The sequence below is a fragment of the Gobio gobio genome (assembly GCF_949357685.1).
Source record: "Gobio gobio genome assembly, chromosome: 18".
Taxonomy (NCBI): Eukaryota; Metazoa; Chordata; class Actinopteri; order Cypriniformes; family Gobionidae; genus Gobio; species Gobio gobio.
This window is the reverse complement of record NC_137111.1, coordinates 35,723,828-35,745,377: the sequence shown is the minus strand read 5'-3', so window position 1 is coordinate 35,745,377 and position 21,550 is coordinate 35,723,828. Positions and strand designations below refer to the sequence as shown.

Here is a 21,550-nt window from a genome sequence, read left to right as displayed (position 1 = left end):
TAATGACGCTAGTGAGCTTGCTAAGAGCTCTTGAAAGATGTCATCTCATCAGCTTTTATCCTGCCATCTGCATTTGGCTTGAACAAATCCTCTGGTGTTCTCCATCTCCACCTCTCCTGAGCTTCCGGACCGAGGAGAAAACTGCCATCCACCTCCCTTTGAGACAGACAACTGCAGGAAAATGAGCTCCACTGCAATACTGCACATCAAAAAACACTAAAACATGCAGGGATGTTACATAATGTAATAGTATAGGCTAGAGATATAATTTACAAAAAATGTGGCCAATAATTGTCACAATAGAGTTCAAAAGTTTGGGGTCCGTAAGATTTTATTTTATTTTTAAATCCATACTTTTATTAAGACAGGATAATGGATCGAAAGTGACAGTAAATACACTTATGTTGTCACAAAATATTTCTCTTTCAAATAAACACTGCTCTTTGGAACTTTCTATTCATCAAAAATCCTGCAAAAATGTATTGATAATAAGAAATGTTTCTTGAGCAGCAAATGGACTACGCATAATAATGATTTCAGAAGGATCATGTGACACTGAAGACTAGAGTAATGATGCTGAAAATATCGTTTTGCATCACAGGAATAAATTACATTTTAAATATATTAAAACAGAAAATAGTTATTTTAAATGGTTCTACCATAGCCTTGGTGAGCATAAGAGGCTTCGGTTACACTATTTTAAAGTGTCTTTGTTACACTGTAGTAACACAACTAAGTACCTAGTAATTTAAAGTAACTACATGTACTTACTATAAGTTGCTTGAAATTATGTATCATTTATTTACTAAAATAAAGTGTTAACGAGTAATTAATCATAGACTCCAAACTTTAGTGTAGCGTGTGTATATATTATTCAAGGTAAATGCATCTGTGAATGTACCTGGAATTGAAAATGTTGGAATACACAGTGTGCTTGGCAAATTGTACCATTAAGTGGTTTAATATCTTAATGTAAAACATGTTTAAGACTTGTCTATTTTTAATTTTGTCTATATTAGAAAATTGAAGAACATGCTCCAATGTAATGCTGGTATTCAATGACTTTTGCAGTGACAATATTGTGTCATGAGAGAGAGGGGTCAGAGGTCAAAACAACACTAGTAAAGACACCCGGACAGTAGAGCTGGTCTTCCAATGGTCACATCGAGATCTCTTCAGACTTCAGTTGACTGCCACTGGATGGCAGCGATGTTCTTTTCGTTGCCTTCCACACTTTCCTTCAAGCTTGGCAAGAGATTAGAGCTGTGCTTTGGTAAATATCCATAAACCGCTTCACTTTGTTGTTTATTTATTGAAATAGTTGAAGATTTTACCTCTCATCAAAGCATGTGCCAATAAGGCTATATCAAAAAATCTTTTGAAATGTTTGAGTCACAACAGAAATGCGTTTTAAAAGCTAGATAATGTATGTTTTTTGCACTTGTGCTAAATCCTGATAAACGTTTCGAATAATAAAAAAAAAACAATAGAAAGGATGCATGTCAGCTGATCCATGTTTGTTCCAATGAGATGTTTATTACACAGCTCTCTATATATTTCTACAAAAAGCATATGTGCAATAAACTGGTAAAGTATTTCACAAATCTTAGATTTACACAAACACATTTCCAGTTTTAGAAGTCTTGCATTTGTTGAAAACGACACTCATTTGAGGAACAAAAAAGAAAAGCTAAAAAAAACAACAACTAAAGTTTCGGGTTTACATTTATTTGCATAAATATTTATGTACACGTTAACTATATCATGACATTATGAAGGGCAAAAACAAACAAATCACAGTATAACACACAAGCTGTGCACATCTCTTGCATTTATATATAAAAAAAAAAATGAAGTAAGGTGTTTTTAGTCGTCAGTCGGCCCCACAGATTCGAAGCGCTGCTTCTTCAGTTTGTCTGCGTAGAATCGAAATGACTCCTGCGGGACAAAAAAAACACAACAAAGCATTTTATAAACACTTTAGTCAGTAAAAGGCAAAACACAATTCCAATACAATTGTACTTTGAATGAGTGTTGTGTTGTTTTCCTGTCAGAATCAGTGGGCGCTGTGTGTAGTTGTGTGTTTCCTGCCCTCTAGGGCAAACTAATAACCACACGGTCCAAATAAATCCTACGCTCTCGTTTCATCTTACAAACCGTATTAATTCACAAATAACATATTTACTCATTCCCCCTCCCGTAATTAAGCAGCACAGGCTCTCTATTTTTGGAAGGTGAGTGCTTTTAGAAGATTACCATTTTTCCAACAATGTATATTCCCTTATTAATGGGGTAATTAAAGTCGATAAATAACAGCTGCTGTGTACGAGAAATGAGGCCAGATGTGAACGCCACCTCAAATCTCTCCTTATCGCCTCTCTCCGGAGACTCTTTGTACTGTGGTATTAGCGACGGCCGCGGGACCGAAGAAGGAAGCAGAGTTGAATGGAGCGGGATGGAGTGCTACCTGAGATTGCTTTGTGAGAACTTAAAAGGTGCACTGAGAGCGGAGCGGTGCGGTGAGGTTTGTAGATGGCTGGCAGTCTCCTCTAAAGCGGTTCAAAAACACCAGAGTGCGGTTCTGACAGCTAGTAAATAATACACAAGCGTGTGAGGTAGACTCAGGCGGCACTTACGCTACTGTAAAAGTAGGGGTATTTCAAGTAATCAGTGTGACTTCAAACTGGACCCGAATCAATTAGTGCTTGACCAACTTCATAAATGGTTACTATTAAATAAAAAAGCTTGACATACAATCATGCTTAAAAATCACAACTGCCCACACAATGGGTACACATCATGTGAAGTTCACAAAGAAAGTCATGTTTTGAAGTGGGCAATTTGTTGCATAATTCCACCTAAGCAAACATCTATATTACCGTTCAAAAATGTATAGTCAGTAGGATTTTTTTTTGCTCACCAAGACTGCATTTATTTGATAAAAACACAGCAAAAACTGAAATACTATTACAACCAAAATACAGTTGTCTATTTGAATTTATTTTAAAATGTATTTTATTTCGGTGATGCAAAGCGGAATTTTCATGATCCTTCAAAAGTCATTCTAATATGCTGATTTGCTGCTCAAGAACCCTTCCTTATTGTTATGAATGTTAAAAATAGTTGTGCTGCTTAACATTCTCATGGAAACCATTAAAGGGATACTTCAGTGATTTAGTATTAAGCTTTGTATTTAAACTGGGTCATTTATGCAGTAGAAATGTGAAATTGTTTTTGAATTTGGTGCCTTCCAGACTGAGAAAAGACAGAAAATGTATTTTTGTCTCATGTGGATGAAAGACAACTCCCAGAATGCACTTGAATCGCTGCCCTACGAGGCCACTCCGTACACCGTCGTTTTGATCTTCATAGTAATACAATCATTTCGTTCAGTTAGAGAATAAACACTACAATTAAAAACTGAACGTGTCTTTTCAATAAAGTGTGAGTGAGCCGAACGAAAGTCACATCACAGACGCAGCAGTGTCAGATTTCCTTCATCACGAAGAGCTGAGGTAACGTTAAGCGCCAGTCTGGCACGTTTTCAGATCGCATATGGAAGCTAAACTATCACAGGAATTCATTGAAAAGTTGAAACACTCACTTTACTCTGCACCACGCTCGCTATGATGATTGTCCGTGTGGCCGTCTGTGTCTTACATTCTGTGCGTGAGATCTCTCCCCTATGGGCGGGTTGATAACATGCGGAACAGCTCCATCTAGTGGCTGTAGTTTTAGCCTCTGGCCAAAAAATCCTCAGACGACGCAAAATGACGATATGTGCGTCATCGGAGGAATTTTTCCAGAAATAAAATGCATAATTCTCTCGTCTCAGGGGGATATGAGGGGGGAAAGTACCATCATTTGAATATACTACCGGGTTTCTACTGATACAAAGCCTAATGCTAAATCACTGAAGTTACCCTTTAAACATTTTTATTCAGGGCTCTTTGATGATATTAAGTTGAAGAAGAAATGAACAGCTTTTATTTGAAAGCTAAATAAAAGTATTAACTTCACTGTTCAAAAGTTTTTGTTTTTTAGGATTTAGTGTAGGTTTGCAGTAGGAACCAACCACTCATTCATTGTGCGAGTAGTCTATGTGTAAGTACGGCTGAACGAAATATAAAACATTCACTATACTCATGACGATTTTGCTGGAGATCTAAACAGTGGACACATCATGAATATCGCAAAGATTTGAATGTGCTTACAATTTGGCCATTAAAGTTCTCTTCCCATCTTTCCAGCCCTTCCTCGTCTCAACACACAGAGTATGAAAGTCTTAAGATTTATGAAAGCATCTCAAATATATGAAAAGCAGTAGCAAACAAAATGGCATTTGAGTGGGTAAGTTAGCTTAATTTCAGTGAGTCAGTTAAAATGGTCCATTGAAATGAATCAATTCAAAATTCTAAATGAACAATTTGCCTGCATAATCGGAGCCGATAGCCTTGTGGGCAGCACTACTAATGACGCTTTTCCACTGCATGGTACGGCTCGGTACGGCTCACTTTTGGGGGGTTTTCCACTGTGCATAGTACCTGGTATTTTTTTGTACTAAATTGGTTGAGCTTCCATGCAAGCAATACCGATACTATAATGCAGGGCCGTAACCACCATAGACATTAGAATAATTAGAAATGGCCACATTTCTCCCCCAATATTAGACATTTTTGCACTGCTCTCCTGCACTTCATTACGCAGCGCTCTGTAAGTTAGGATGACAAATAGGTTTAAAAGTTACATTTTTAGTCTGGTTTGCCTCAGTGGTCTAACAGCGCTCTTCAATGTCCAAATGATAGAGATGGCCAATCAAATCAAAGTAGGCTGGGTTTACGTTCTCTTTTGGCTTCACACACAGACTGACCATGCCGTTGTGGATAGATACTCTATTCTTTCCGGTGAAATCACAAAAATGCAAACAAACATGTCCCTGCTCTTAATATACAATCCTTGATGAAAATGTTTGATTTTAATAAAGAAGAAGAAAAAAACAACAATATGAGAGCAGATTAGAACCCGGAACCTTTGACACGGTTTACAAAAATTCTACCACCAGACCACTAGGGAATTCAAAAGGTCAACAGCAGATTTATTCACGAATGCAAAGAATCTCAGGACTAGTAATATATTTGACAGAAATATTGTTTGCAAATAGTCCCAAAAGGATTATTTCCCAACTAGAATTAGACCTAGAATTTTGTTTCTTTATGCTTTATAAAAAAATAATAATTTGGTCCCCCCCAATGATCAAGACACGGTTACGGCCTTGCTATAATGTGACGTGTTAACTAGGGCTGCACAAATAAACGAATTTGTAATCGTGATTACAATTACGGATGCCACAATTATGTAATCGTTCAATAAAATGTAATCGCAATTACAAAATAAAGTCCACTTATATTATTCCGTGTACTTAATGTGTTTTTTTTTCTTCTACAGGTTAAGTTTTTTTCCCCATTGTTTTTATTTTTAGCTTTAGTATAACTTTATAATACCATGCATATTTTTACTTTTTTTATTTAAAAGAAACTAAACCAATGTATATTTGACCTTCGAGGCTTAATGCAATAGCATAATCGTAATTAATAATTGCAAATACAATTTCAAAGGAATAATCGACAATTATGATTGTCATAATCGTGCAGCCCTAGTGTTAACCCTGTAGATCACTGATTTTGACACTACTCGTCTCACATACGTTTTTTAGCATTCCATGTATATAGTATGAAAGTAGGCATATTCGGACAAAACGTATATTATCGTGTGCTCATTTACTAAATAAAAAATTATAGCAGCATCATAAAATAATTTAACTAAATTTAAAACATCTTTAAACATTTCAATCGACTTGTTTGGTTTAAATGAATCCTCTTATTTAAGAAAAAAAAAAACACGTGCCCTAAAATTACATGTCCAATATGTATTAATTGTTAATGAATGTGGATGATTACCGGAGGCTCTATGAAGGGAAGAGTTTCTCCAGCTTCCCTGTATAGCAGCGCCAGTCTTTTGAGAGTTAACTCATCAGCCGTCACCCCCTCAGTCTGCATGTGCTCATACAGAGCTTTCGCTGATCTGAGGTCCTTATCCAAACCTGTTGAGAGGGAGGCAGAACAACAGCTGTGTTAAACAACCCATATTTCATTCTGCACATATCAGGCCTCATGAAATACTGATGCTGCAAAGGTCTCTAAGTACTGAAACGTGTCAAAGTTCTCACGGTAGGCTGGCTAAAGTAGCCCGTCATTAGGGAACATGTGTTTGTATTAGCAAGCGTGCCTCCTGTGAGTCAGTCAATGTGTTCCGCTTGTTGCATTTTTAATTGGCAGACTATTAACTGACTAGCTTTGCTGTGTGCCAACAGTGGGTTGACTCAAACAGGCCAGTGAGACGAGGACAGACTTAATGCCATTGTCCAACAGATGAAGCATGCAGCTTTTAACAGTGATCATGTTCAAATAAAACACTACTAAACAACATGTGCTGCTCCAGATGAGTGGAGTAACACAATGGGTCTCATTCGCTAAGCATGCGTACGCACAAATTTGTGCGTGAAATGTGCCTACGAACGATTTTAAATAAACAAAAGCACAATTCACCAAAGATTTCGTAATTTTTCTAAATTTACAAAAAAAAATATAGGAACAACTGAAACCCACACGTGCGCAAAAAGAACTTACTCCATTATATTTCATCCTAACATGACTATAATTACATTAAAGTATATTGCATTAATCGTATTATATAATCCATATATAAAATTATATAATGAAATGATTAAATACAATTTAATTTCATCTTAAATGCATTTGATCATACACCGTTAAAGAGTAAGAAAAGCTGCGTTATAGCTTCATCTGCGAGGTTTCTCTGGATAACGCAGATATACGCGTGTGTATAGCTAGCTAATGAGAGCTCTGTAATCTGGGTCTTTATAAAAGGTGTTTATTGTGAGAGAACTGGTGAGAATGGCACACTTGGCATTGCTCGAGGATCCGGGCGAGAGCACGTCTGCGAACAGCGGCAAGTTTGACGAGAGTGACAAAAGGCTGTAAGGAAAGCGTGTGCAGAAAGCCGTTTCGGTGTGTTTTATGCAAATGACTAACCTTGACTAGCCAAATTATCTAACATCAGAACGAGGTTAAGAAAAAATTCATGTGCGTACGAACGTTTTGATTTCAGATTTTTCTTGAGAAGTGTGTACAAATACGAAAGAATCTACGAAATTATTAGTGAATGAGACCCATTTGGATTAACGGTTTCTTAAGTTGTAGTCACATTTACTTTTGTTCATTTTCACAGGAGAAATTCAGTCATTTAACCCACACAGATTTCGCAATAGTGTCAAATTGGTTACACGGATTTGTCACGTTGGCAAACAGAAATCACTTTCAAACCAAGCAGCTTTCTGTGTGAGCTGTGCTTCCTACATTAACATGCGCTATTGACAACGGACATTTTTGCCTGTGGAAAATTCACTAATGTGAGTGACCACATCAAAAAATATGCATGCATATGTATATACATATATGTATATGTATGCATGTATACATATATGTGTATGCATATACCAACACACAACCCCCAGGTCAGCAAGGTTTAAAAAAAAAAAAACCAATTAACGTTTTTTATTCTCACCAAGGCTGCATTTAATTGATCAGAAATACAGTAAAAACAGTAATAGTGTGAAATATTACAACGTAAAAGAACTCTTTCTGTTTGAATATATTTTAAAACGTAATTAATTTCTGTGTTGACAGCTGAATTTTCAGCACCATTACTCCAGTCTTCAGCGTCACATGATCCTTTAAAAATCATTCTAATATGCTGATTTGGTGCTCAAGACGCATTTCTTATCAACTGAAAACAGTTGTGCTACTATTTTTGTGGAAACTGAAACTTTTTTTCAGGACTCTTTGATGAATAGAAATTTGAAATATTATGTAACATTATACATGTCTTTACTGTCACTTTTGATTCACTTTGAATGTGTTCTTGTTCAATGAAAGTATTAAGAAAAAACTTTTGAACGGTAGTGTATAGCGTTGATGCAAATGGTGGTCTTACTGTGGCATTTAATCATGTGTGAATAGATATTCTCCTTCTCTGCGAAGTCAGGAATCAGCTCAGCCAGAGTCTTGATTTTAGCAGCCTATACAGGAAGGAAAATATAGCGCCTTTATTCACATACTGCGAGACATCATATTGTGCCTGATTTGGTGACAATGTGCATACATTCCATTGAAGTTCAGAGAATGAAGGCTAGAACAAAATGGGTTTGTTTACCTGTCCCGGTTGCTGAGACGCTCGTAACATGTACGTGAACATTATGTCCTTCTGCTCGTTGACAGCTGCACAGCGCTAAAGCAATCAAAGAAGCACAAGAGACCTTAAAACTCTCAACACAAATATTTACCGCATATCATAACGTGTGTGTTTACATGCAAGCAAAGTATCTGCCCTTGAGCAAAACATAACCCCTGGTATAAAAACAATTACTTGTATTTTCCTGTATCCACACAGCAGGCAGTTAAAAGAAGGCAGAGGGGGAGCGTATGGAGGTGTGTGGAACGGCATGATGGGAGCATGTGTTTTTAAATGTATCCATCTTCCATTACATCCTTTAGCACTCAGTGCAGTGCTCTATAGTTGAGGGTTAATTATACAGCTAATAAGGGAGTCAGGCAAATCACCACTTATTTCTTTATGAAAATTAAAATGTACAGTGTCTGCCCAATTTAAAGTACAATTATCTACACTTAGCCGTATAAAGGCTTTGAATTGCATCGGCGTGCTCCTGAGCTTTCAAGCGCCGGTGTGCAATTTTCACACTCTTTAATCAGGACAATATAACACAAAGTTAAATGAAGGCACAGTGAATTCTGGAAGGGTAAAGTGTGCTGTACAGAAACTCTAGGTCTGGAGAAGACTCAACAAACTTGAGCAGCTTTGTCAGAAAGTATGATGTAAGTTACGAAGAAGTCAGGCTTTTTATGGATATTGTGGGTATCTTTAAAGCAAGCATGGACTAAACTAAACATTTTGTTTTGTAATTAGGCATTAACAATGTCTCAAAAGGTAATTGTGAAGCTTGTATTATAAAGCACTTGTATGTGCTGCATGCGTTATTTGAGCTTTAACATTTTCAAACATCGGTTAGGTTGGGAAATGAGGACTTAAACACGTTTTTACAGAGATTGAATTCAAAAAGAACAATTAACAGTCACAAAAAATTTTCAGATTTTTTTTTTTTTAAAATTAGGATTATTTGCCAATCCAAGTTTAAAAAAAAATGTATCTAGGCAAGATTGTAAATTATTTCTCTCTATATAAAAAAAAGTATTTTCTTGCTGGGTTTACCATCTCGACATGATTATAGCAGGAGTTGAAAACTGGATTAATTAGTTTTAGCTGGTTACATGTTAAAACAAGGTTTCACCCAAAAATGAAAACTTGTTATGATAGAACAGTTAAAAACTGTTATCATTGACTCACCCAAACCCATAGTGAAACTTGAGAGAGATTTCTGTTCCTCCATTGAAAATCTATGTAAGCTTTCAAGCTTCAAAAAGTTCATAAAAGACATTGTAAGAGTAATGCATATTTAAATAGCAGTTTAACCATTTTATGTTAATAAAATCTTAAATTACACATTTTCATCATATAAGACTCAGATTAAACCTCTTGACTTATATGTATAGAAAGTCTAATGGGTTTGGAACAACATGAGGGTGAGATAATGACAAATTTGATTTTTGGATGAACTATGACTAAGCCTTGTTAAAACGTTCAAATGCACCCTAACCACATTTAAGCTTAGCCCTCTTTACCTGCCTTACTGTAACCACCATTTTTCCCTTTGTTAAAAATCATTTCAACATTATGCCACAAAGTCTAATACAGTACAGATTAATTTGTATTGAACACAGAAAATGTCTGAGATGCTTTAAAAAAAAGTCTTGTGTGTGTTGGTATGGGTCTTTTGAAAGTGCTGGACTGCCCTGCGCTTTCTCTGGGTTCAGCGGCAATGAGGTCACATTACAAGCCAATCGTGAAGGCTGTGAGTTTTAAAAGCAGAGGGGCCTGGGAGGCTTTTAACAGTCTGCTATATTAAAATGAACGGAGGCTGAGGTGGGCAGAGTGCCTTCACGACAATCAGAGCAATTAAAACTGCAGCCCAGCAGCTTCACTCCTGAGATTTACTCTCGTGCGATTCACAACACCTACAACACGACGAACAAGACCAAACCGAACACGCTGATCTTTTGATATTTAGCATTCCATCTCAGGGACGCTGTGAAGCAAAGCTTCCTGTTTTTTCGACATCTCAAAGGATATTACTCACTCCTGGGTTTAGTGGTACCTTAATGCAGCCATTTTGTTCCTCAACTCGCTAAAGTGCTTTTTGAAAAAGGGAGAGGAAAGATCTTGAACAAGAGCATCTAAGCAAGTAAAAACGACTGAATGATTAAAATATGAGACCGCGAGAGGTCAAAAAGAGTCGGAATCGTGGTTGGCAACAGGGTCAGCTAGTTTCAATACCAACTCAAATTAGATTCAGCAATTTAGCAAGATCACAGAGTCCTCATGCATATCTTGGTTTGTGAGAGACGGTACCTGCAGGAGAAACTTGGCCTCTTCTGTCCTGCCCGTGTCCAAGTAAATCAGGAAGAGGTCTGTAGCGGCTCTGTAGGAGGCAAACTGATTGCAAAGCCTTTCTGCCATGGCACTCACTGGACATAGAGAGAGATGTCAATCAATCACATGCTTAGACAGTGATTACTATGTTACATCAGTTGATGCTCTAATGTTTCTCCAAACCAGAAACTCACAAACAAGAGCTAGAAGTCAGTTTAAAAGTACTGAAATAGCATACTGTGTATCAGTGGTTCTCAACCTTTCTCTCTTCAAGACACCCATTTGAAGACTCTACCACCATGTAAGCCATTTACTTTTTTTTTTTTTTTTTAAATATATGCCCTTGTAACCTTTAATCAGAAATATTTACGTGCCACCGCCCCTTGACTCACATGAAACAATCACCCCTTTAGTCTGCAACACTCACATTCTACAATCCAATCAATTTCTGACTGACCAAATCCGGCGTATGCTCACATTTCACTCTGATATGCCACAATAGGGGTGAAAACTTGCAGGCAATTTCCATTTCATGCTGACTTTAACTAGGAGTGTCAAAAGATATATTTTTTTAAAACTAGAGAAGTTTCAAGAACTACATGTTCTTCAATAAAAACTGCTGTTGATGGGACAGATTAAAATAAGAACAACAAACATTTTGTTGGAAGTTCGCTCTGGTTGAGAACCACTGATATAGATCAAGAGGTGGTGTGTGGGTCTCACATTTATCTAGTGCAGCATCATTGTTGGCATCTAGAACTTTGCGGAAGACAAAGGAAATACTGGAGTTCTGATTCTCTGTGTTCTGTGTGTAAACGGACTCCAACAGCTCCACCGCACTGTCAATGTCCCCACTGCAGAGGGAGAAAAGAGAGTTCATAGTCTGTGTTAGTGATTGAAACAAACCCCTTTACAAAACTCAGAAACACCCTATCAAATTTCTTAAGGATTTTATCCATTCAAAAATACTTTATTATACTGCTGTCTGCCGTTTCCAGCTGATCAGACTGCATATGAGATTTAACAGCGCTGAAACCCATTGTTCCTAGCTTAAATACTTTTTTACGAACACTGCAAAATACTTCTCCATGTTGACCATGTCCCAAGTTCTTCAACTTTCAGCCACTTTCATTGGAATTTGCACTTCTCCATTTCTTTGTGACCATACGAAATATACTTTCTCGGCTTTAAGTTTTAGTCCTCCATGTCCCAGCATGCAAGGTTGTGGCAATTATGCACAGACCGGAGGCAACTACCAAACTGGATACGGGTGGCTATCACACCAACATACATATTTTGTGACAGCAAATCAAAGTTATTAATAATGAAGGTTATATTCCAAATTAGTTGGTAATATTTTTCTAAAATCTAAATATCTAAAATATATCTAAAAAACATGGAATGCATGTAGGAATAAAATGTAATGCTTTTTAAAGCCATTTAAGGCCTTAATTTGCACAAAATTAACGTTTTATGCTTTTCAATGCCCAGCAGAAACGCTGTTTAAATATATACCTCTAGACCTAACACAGAGTCCTTAAAGGGGTAGTTCACCCAAAAATGAAAATTTGACATTTATCTGCTTACCCCCAGGCCATCCAAGGTGTAGGAGTCTTTGTTTCTTCAGTAGAACACAAATGGAGATTTTTGACTTCAACCGTTGCTGTGTGTCAGTCATATAGTGGATGTCAATGGTGACTAAGGGCGTTTTCACACCTACCTTGTTTGGTCCGGATTTTCTGACTTTTCAGTTTGGTCCGAATCAAAATTACAGGTGTGAAACCTCCCCCGTACCAAGGTCCGGACCAAACAGACGAAATTTGGTCCGACGAAAAGAGGTAGTCTCGGTCCGGATCAAACTGAACAAAGGTTCAGTTTGTTTCTAGTGTGAAAGCATTTTCTGTATGGTTCGGACTTTCAGACCTTTTACAGGAAGTTCCTGTTTATGTTTAAATATTATAATGTTATTTTAAATTTAATCTAGGCTACATTGATTATGAAATGTGAAAAGATGCGCAATATGTCAGAAGACAGAAGGTCAGAAATGATTTTGAACGAAATTTTGTATGATTTTGCTTATGAGCCTTTCTTTAATGTGAATTTCATTTTGTATAAATTGTATCTTCCTTTTAATCAATGTTTCATCAGATAATTGCCTGGATTTAATAAATAAGAAGCAAATAGTCTATAGCAGACAATAATCGCGGGAGCGATCACATGCTTTACAAATGAACTTGAGCGCGTCTCAAATAAGCCGAAACTCAGCAGCTACTTGTCTCACAAACATGAGAAATATGTGTATATAAAGCTTGAAATGTCAACTTTTAAACTTAACGAAAAGAACATAGTCAAGCAATGCGCACTGTTCAATAGTGGCAACGATATGCGTCCGTTCATTCACTCTTGTCAAAGACGCTGACGTCAGACACGTCTGTTTACAAACCAATCAGTGTCCAGATGCAGCCCACATAGATGATGACGAGTGGACGGAAGTGTGTCACGTAATGTTCTTTAGTGCGCTCGCATAATTGCAATGTGAAACCAAACCAAAACTAACCGAAAGTATCAAAACGTGAACTTCGGTTCGGACCTTGGTGCGGACTTTCAGGTGTGAAAACGCCCTAAATCTATTAGGGTAATAAAACATGCACAGACAACTTCAAATTAATCCATGCGGCTCGTGACGACACATTAATGTCTTAAGACACGAAACGATCGGTTTGTGCGATAAACCGAACAGTATTTATATACTTTTTTACCTTAAATACAACACCATATCCAACAGCCCTGAAAGCGCAGCACTTCCGGAAAGGAAGGTCAATGTACACGATCTAGTGTAGAGACATCACTTCCTGTGTGTGAGGTCTCTAAACGATCTGGCGTAGTTAACGCAAACGCCAGAAGTGCTCTCGCGCTCGTGTACAGTAAACAATGAGTGACGTATACGAGCGCGAGAGCACTTCTGCCGTTTGCGGAAGTGATGCGCTTTCAGGGCTGTTGGACATGGTGTTGTATTTGAGGTAAAAAACTGATATAAATACTGTTCGGTTTATCGCACAAACGAATCGTTTTGTGTCTTAAGACATTAATGTGTCGTCACGAGCCGCATGGATTAATTTGAAGTTGTCTGTGCATGTTTTTTTTACCCTAATAGATTTAGTCACCATTGACATCCATTATATGACTGACACACAGCAACAGTTGAAGTTAAAAATCTCCATTTGTGTTCTACTGAACAAACAAAGACACCTACACCTTGGATGGCCTGGGGGTAAGCAGATAAATGTCAAATTTTCATTTTTGGGTGAACTATCCCTTTAATTCATACTCAACTAGTTTTAGGTTTATTCTTCTTGAATGAACAAGATAGCTTGTAAAACATAGTTTTACAGATCAAACTAAAAAGGCAGGCAGAAAAAAAAGCAAGCCATGGGAAAATTTCCATTCCATTTCCACTTCCACTCCATCCCCCAACTTTCATTTACAGAACAGTAAGTGCATAAAACTTTCATTGGCCACATTAATATTCCCGGCCCAGCCATCTATTGTCATTCTTCGCCATTCCCAAAGTCTTGAGACAGTGTAGGACAGCGGAAGAGCAAAGCGTTCCTCACGGCTGATTGGGTGGCATCCCCGTTCACAGCTTCATCCTGTCGGGATGAACTCTGACCCCCGGGGGGACATAAGCAACAGTGACACGTGTGCTGTGTGCAGCTGAGCCAAGCTGACTGGTTAAGAGGCGAGATGGGGGCTCCGGAACCCAGGCACCACATTAGTATGGCCCATTGTGAATTATTCAGACTACATAGTCATAGCCATCACAGCAGATTTGAGCCTTTAATAATAATGGGGGAAGAGGGGTGAAATAGACGGAGGAAAGGTAAGATGAAAGAACAGGAAGATGAAATTGAGGTGGGAGAAAAGGCCACATGAGCGGGCGGTCCTTTGTTACACAACAAACCTTTGATGACACCAATTTAGTTAAGGTCAAATCACTAAAAGGGCACATTTCATGGTATTTACAGAAACAAGGGTGCTTCATTGTTCTTTTCATGAATTTGTTTTCACAAAAATAACCAACAAAGTTTGTGTGGGTAGAATCTAATCTCACCTGCCAGACAGTCTGCTAGTACTCCCTTTGTTAGAAATACTTAGCATGTAGTTCAGAGTTTCTGAGATAACAATAAAATACAATCAATTCTTTGTCATAGTCAATCACCGTCTTAACCTCCATGTCATCCCCATTCCTCCAGATGCAAGGGTGCCAATTTTTGAAGCATTTTGTTTTACTGTGCATCCAGTTTAAAAACATCTGAATGACTGCTCATCTCAAGCATTGTAAGCCTTGCTTTAGTAGCCAAGACAACGAATAGTGTCTATTGATATTCTGTACCTTGAAAAATGTCCATGTCTTTTATAGTTTGTTTTCATTTGCATGTGCTTTCTGTGAAAATATGCTTGAATTTAAAAACTCCAAGATATTTTGTAGTTTTTCTATGGTGGTGAAAGAACGCTACACGTTCGCTACTGTTCAAAAGTTCGGGGTCAGAATTTTTTTTTTTATGGAAATAAATTAATACTTTTTTTAAAATCAGAAATTAATAAAAAATATTTCATATTAAATGCTATTCTTTTGAACTTTCTATTCACCAAAGAATCCAAAATCTAAAATGGATCACGGTTTCATATTAAGCAGCACAACTGTTTTCAACATTGACAATAAGAAATATATTGGCTACTGAACATTTATTTAATAGAGTCTTATAGATATTTCATATATTTTAGTTTTATTCACTATCAAGCATAATGATTGCTTTAAGCCACACTATGTTCAGATTACAAACAGTGCAGGACAAGTCATGTGACCACTTAAGGTAACTTTATGAGCCAATAATAGTGATGCTTGACTTAACAAAATAAAGAAATAAAAAAATCCTTACTTTTTAATATGAGCGAGAGCAGAATTGTTGACAAATAACATGCTGGACAGCTTGATGGAGCCTAAAGTCTTCACCAAGGCCTCCACTGCCTGGATGTCCTGTGTGTTTCCCTCACTAGCAAGACCCTGAACCAGTCGAGTGATGGCCAACTGACTGGGCACCTGGTCAGCCTTTAACATGCCCTGAAGAATCTCCATGGCATCTGTGAGCAGGGACAGATCATGCGTCAGGTTTAATAAAACAAAGCCCTGGAAGAAACCTAGACAATCCACAGTATTCATCACTAATTGCTGAAGTGAGAGAACAGATCAACGTTAGTATTTACCTTTCATCTGGCATCTCTTCACTTGAGAGATGATGAGTAGGTTGTTGGCAATGTCACTTAAAATGAACCTAGGAATATGATCAGTGGCACTGAAAAGACAAAAGTAAGATGGGTACTGGTTGAACAATTGTGAAATAGCAAAGTGTTCTGTAGGATCAGCTGTATTTATGAATAAAACATGATGTTGTTGTATATGCATGTTGATGCAAAGAGCTATTTCTTCACTGGTGAGCCTAAAAGTGTGTGCATGTGTGTGTGTGTGTGTGTGTGTGTGTGTGAACAAATCCAACAAATCTGGATCAACTCTCCCTGTTCATCCCCCCCCCCTCTGTCACTTAAACCTCAATCAAAGTCTTCCTTTTTTATTACCCTCACTGGCCAGATTAATCCAGCCGTCCAATTGAGCATCAACCGCCGCTCCTTATCTCCACGGCGACCGGCCAACAGCCGCTCGCACAGCAGATTGGCCCAGCGACCATAGTCAGAGTTACTCTTATCAATCCAAAGAAAATCCTTGTGTCCTTCTCCTTACTCTCGTCTAGTCCTCTTAAGTGCTGGACAATCCCATCCCTCGCTTCTCTCCTCCATTCCCAATCCCCTTAATCTGTCCTTAAAGCACCCCGCTGGCCAAGACCAACATCCTGCCAAACATCTGCTTGAAGTCCACCACACACATATGCACACCTTCGAAGCAATAAACATGCTGCATATGATTTCTGAAGGATCATGTGAAACTGAAGACTGGAGTAATGAAGTAAGGGCACATTTCAAAAACGTTCCAGGTATGCCACTTTTGAGCTCCCATTTTGGTTAAGACTTAGAAAACAGCTTGTCTATGTAGACAGCAATGATGCTCACAAGGTTTTGAAACAGAGCATGCCTGCTATAGTCTAACTGACTAAATGTTTAAATGACAACTTGCAAATGAAGATACACATTTACCTTCGGGTGGGCAGAACTCTGGATGATTGATAACTCTGTAGTGTACACATTATCTGTTTCAGTCAAAAGCTCTGAAGTCTTGATGTTTCAAGTACTTTAGCAACATCAAAAGCTATAAAAGTGTAATACAGTGGGAGATAATGTTACGTACATGCACTACAAGTCCATGAATAGGGTCAGTTAACACCCACCGCAATGGCTATGGCGTGGATAGCCTGGTACAAAGATGTTTCTGAATGCTTTCTGAAAGCATGCACAAGATTATAGGGGCGATGGCTTTCTTTCAAGAGGATATATCATCAGACGTATAATGCTACCCAGTAAACCCTCAGAGCTTTATGGATAAATCAAAGATCACCCAGCCAGCGCAAACACTAATACAACACAAATATCTATTACTAATCGGCAAAGAACTGTCATTTTTGCATCTTGACAAGCTCTTCTGAGAACACAGAGATTATCTGGTAACGTTGAAAGGTCTTAAACCATAAGACTGCTCGCTTTGCATGCATGTATATGTGTGTGTTTGACTAGAAGAAGCTTATCATCATTCATCCGTTTCAACAAAAATATGTTCTTATTCTGCAAAAACGGGTACAATGTCTAAGATCCGTGACCTCAAAATTTGTTTTTTTTGCAACGTGATCATCTTTACCATGCAAATGTAAAGATATTGGATGCAATGCGACCCCCACAGACAGACTTACATGTTCTTGATAGTGATGGCATCCTCTATGTCGCCTCTGGCCAGAAGGGCTTTTATGAGGGTATCATATATAGCAGGGCCGAAGATCATGCCCCTGCTACTTGCTTCCTTCAGGATGCCGTAGGCCTCTGAGGATCAGAAACAAGAGCAGTCATAATCTACTCAACGGTTCATTTGGCGTCAAGCTACTACGACACCTTCCTCTGCATATAGTAATAGCCTGGACTTTTTTCCTATATTTACGAAAATTATATAAATACGCATAGACGGTATAGTCTGCAGTCTCTCATGATTTAGTCGTTAATTTCAAACCAAAGAGTTACATAGTGTAGCCTTAAAGAACAAACCTTGACCTTTGCCCTTCTTGCAAAGAGACAGGAGTTTGAGTTTGCAGTCCTCAACCGTGGCCTCTTTGGAGGGTGAAGCAGTGTCCCTTTTACGAGAAGCCGGGAGTCTAGATTCTTGCTCTAAGAACGTCTCAGGAGTACCTTTGACCTCCTCAAACCACACCTACACATAAAATAGCCACCTTAATACACCATAATGCTTCCTTTAATTCAGGATATTAATTTTATTTTATTTAATTCAAGGTTTCCACCCTCTCCAGTGATTATCAGGGAAACCGGATAATAAGAGCTGAATGTATCTGACTAAAGAAAAAGGAGATTTTACATTGGACATCGAGTGTGTTCTTTTACCTCAGGCACTTCAAAGGGCACCTCCTGGTTATTGTTTTTGAGGATATCAGCAAGCAAACGCAGTGTTCTCTCTCTTGGAGCCAAATTCTCCTCTTGCATTTTCATCCAGGTCGCCTCGGCCTTACGCCAGTCATTGGTCTCCTCTGAAAAGAAAAAAGAAAACCGTGTTGAAACGCTCATCCACTGTTTGGAATCTCAGCCAGGTCCAACACACAATACTTACTGCAGAGGCGGAGCAAATAGTGGTACATGTCATCTCGGTCACACTCAAACAGCTTGACAGTCATGTCCACCATGTTCTCAAGGGGCTCCATCTGGAAAAGAAAGATTTAAACCGTGATACACACTCTATTGATCTCTGGCAAATCAGTTTCTCAAGAGAGAACAGCAGGGAAACACTGACCTGTTGGGCTGTGATACATTTTTCTGCAAACCACTGCAGACGGGTCGCTCGTGCCCTTAGACCAGGAGTCTGAAAATGTATGCAATCTCAAATTAAACTATCACAACTCACAAACACTGTAAAAAAAACAACAACAAAAAAACAAAAAGGGTGGCATTTGCTAAATATAGATCTAGCAGTACAACATGAATAGCTCTCACATATAATCATTGAATAATGATATTCTGGCCTCCCTACAGTAAAATAGATTTTTCACACACAGATGTAAAACACACACACGCACGCACATGCACAGAGATGTCTAAATTCCCATTGTCTCTTCTCTTGGAGGATATTGTACCAGCAGCATCCAAAGGGAATTACTCTCCTACAAATCAGCCTCCAGGCTAAGTTCAAAATCTCTCCAGCCTTCCTCAAGCCTAATCTTCTTAGCAAATAAGACCAAAATTAAACCGCTACACAGTCGTAGTCTTTTTTTTATTTTATTTGTAGAAGCGGCCCCTGGGCCTGATGCATAAAGCCCCGTGGGGCAAATCTTCCCTTAAGTAAATCCAGGATGAGCACCCCCACCCCTCCAATCTTCCTACATAGGAGAGCAAATCAACACACACTCACATCAATTTGACCCAAACACACACACTTTCGCTCTCTCACTGCACAGCCAATACCCAAAAGAACATCTAGGTCAGATGATTAAGAAAATCTGGAGTCTGGAGCAATATAAACTCAGTGACATGTAAAGACATACAGTGACAGATGAGGTACTGCAGTGAAATATATTCTTTACACAGCACAGGCACATGGACACTAAAATATAAAGCTCTAAAATTTGAGAAAAGGAAATAAAATGGATGATTCTGCTGGTTATGTATTTGTTCTCTATCAAGGTTTTAGTCATAATCAGTTAATATAAATAAATATATATAGCAAGCTAATAATCTGTTTCTTAAACAATTAAGTAATTGTCATTTTTAGCTCAGTAAGACAATGATAATTTTCTAAATCCTGCAGTTAGGCAGTTTCTTTGAAAAAGGTTCTCCGGTGGAGAACAGTGACAGGCTCAAAAACCTTCAGATGACACACAGATCATATCTCTGTTGCTGTAAGTTACTGAAACCACACATGAAAATCCGCAACCACACGGAAGAATGTGATTGTCACTCCCGTAAGTAACTGAACTGTGTGTGAATGCAACCGTATTAAGGACTGACAACTGAATTCTGCTGCTGTGTGAACATGGCCTTTATGAAATTTGTAACATTTCAGACAAATCAATCTTGAGAAAAACAATACATATTTACAAATAAAATATATATATTTTAAATTTGAAATGTATATATATATTTTTTTTATTTCACCAAGGCATCATTTATTTGATCAAAAATACAGTAAAAACCGTAATACTGTAAAATATTACAGTAATTAAATATTACAATTTAAAAAAATGTTTTTATGTATATATATATTACAACAGAAACCAGTTAATTTCAATTGTAATATTTGGGGTCTATGTCCTTTTAGTCCATGTCTCTTGTATGTCCATATGAGGTTTACAATTCATTAAATTTAGAATATATATATGTCTACATGACTTCTATCTGCTGACCAAGGCTGCATCTCAATACTAGTTTTACTTGATCTTAGTGCCGCATTCAACACCATAGATCATAAAATACTCTTATATAGTCTCCAAAATTACACTGGTATTCAGGGACCGATCGTATCGATCAGACCGTTACTAATTTGTCTAATTAAACGGGGAAAAATCTAAGATAACGTCTGTAAATTATGGAGTGCCGCAAGGATCTGTATTAGGCCCTCTGTTATTTTCAATATATATGCTGCCACTTGGTAATATAAGAAAACATGGAATTAGTTTCCACTGTTATGCTGATGATACTCTTTTATATATTTCAGCACGAACAGATGAAATCTCTAAATTATCCAAGCTGACAGAGTGTGTTAAAGATATAAAATATTGGATGACCTGTAATTTTCTCCTATTAAATTCAGATAAGACTGATGTATTACTCATTGGACCAAAAACCTGTACACAGAAATCTCTTAGAATACAATTTGCTCTTAGAAGGATGTACTGTTACTTCAGCCGCTACAGTTAAATACCTGGGTGTTATATTAGACAGCAACTTGTCTTTCGAAAATCATCTTTCAAATGTTACAAAAACAGCCTTCTTCCACCACAGAAACATCGTAAAGCTACAGAACATGTTATCTGTCTTTGATGCAGAAAAGTTAGTTCATGCATTCATGACCTCTAGACTAGATGATTGTAATGCATTACTAGCTGCATCCTCAAACAAGCTACAATTAGTCAATAATACAGATGCTAGAGTTCTTACTAGGTCAAGAAAATATGATCACATAACACCAATTTTATCATCCTTACACTGGTTACCTATTAAGTTCTGTATCAATTATAAAGTATTGCTACTGACCTATAAAGGCCCTAAATGGTTTAGCTCCAATGTATTTAACTGATCTTCTATCGCCTTACAATCCATCTCGCTCTTTGAAGATCACAAAACTCTGGAACTGCCTTCCTGTTAATGTTCGGGGCTCAGACTAACGCTCCCAGTTTAAGTCTAGATTAAAGACGCATCTCTTTAGGCAAGCATTCACATAATGCATCTCATAACCTTGTACTCCAGTTATATCCGGGCACATGCTTGTCTTTGCTTAATGCTTTGAACAGCAGCTACGCTAATCATTTTCCTGTTCTGTTTTATCTCGGGATGCCCATCTGGATCAAGCCTCTTATGAAGACTTCAGATGACCATCACCTGTGAAGAGACGACTCCAACTCCTGCGAGGACTTCAGATGACGCAGCTCTGCATCAACACGCACCCATGCTCAATTTTCTATTTACCCTA

At 37.9% G+C, this 21,550-nt stretch overlaps 1 protein-coding gene across 1 annotated transcript in view; it reads right to left on the bottom strand.

Annotated features, from left to right (window-relative positions):
• Positions 1–316: 316 nt before the first annotated feature.
• Positions 317–21,550, bottom strand: part of lrpprc (leucine-rich pentatricopeptide repeat containing) — a 79,034-nt gene continuing 57,800 nt past the window's right edge. The window contains exons 26-38 of the mRNA XM_079842139.1: positions 18,659–18,727; positions 18,479–18,569; positions 18,256–18,398; positions 17,905–18,067; positions 17,559–17,685; positions 15,910–15,998; positions 15,585–15,786; positions 11,368–11,498; positions 10,624–10,739; positions 8,293–8,367; positions 8,074–8,158; positions 5,958–6,100; positions 317–1,938 (exon numbers count right to left, since the gene is read on the bottom strand). Coding sequence (XP_079698265.1) covers positions 1,867–1,938; positions 5,958–6,100; positions 8,074–8,158; positions 8,293–8,367; positions 10,624–10,739; positions 11,368–11,498; positions 15,585–15,786; positions 15,910–15,998; positions 17,559–17,685; positions 17,905–18,067; positions 18,256–18,398; positions 18,479–18,569; positions 18,659–18,727 — 1,506 coding nt within the window. The 3' untranslated portion in view covers positions 317–1,866. The remainder of the gene's footprint in view (positions 1,939–5,957; positions 6,101–8,073; positions 8,159–8,292; positions 8,368–10,623; positions 10,740–11,367; positions 11,499–15,584; positions 15,787–15,909; positions 15,999–17,558; positions 17,686–17,904; positions 18,068–18,255; positions 18,399–18,478; positions 18,570–18,658; positions 18,728–21,550) is intronic.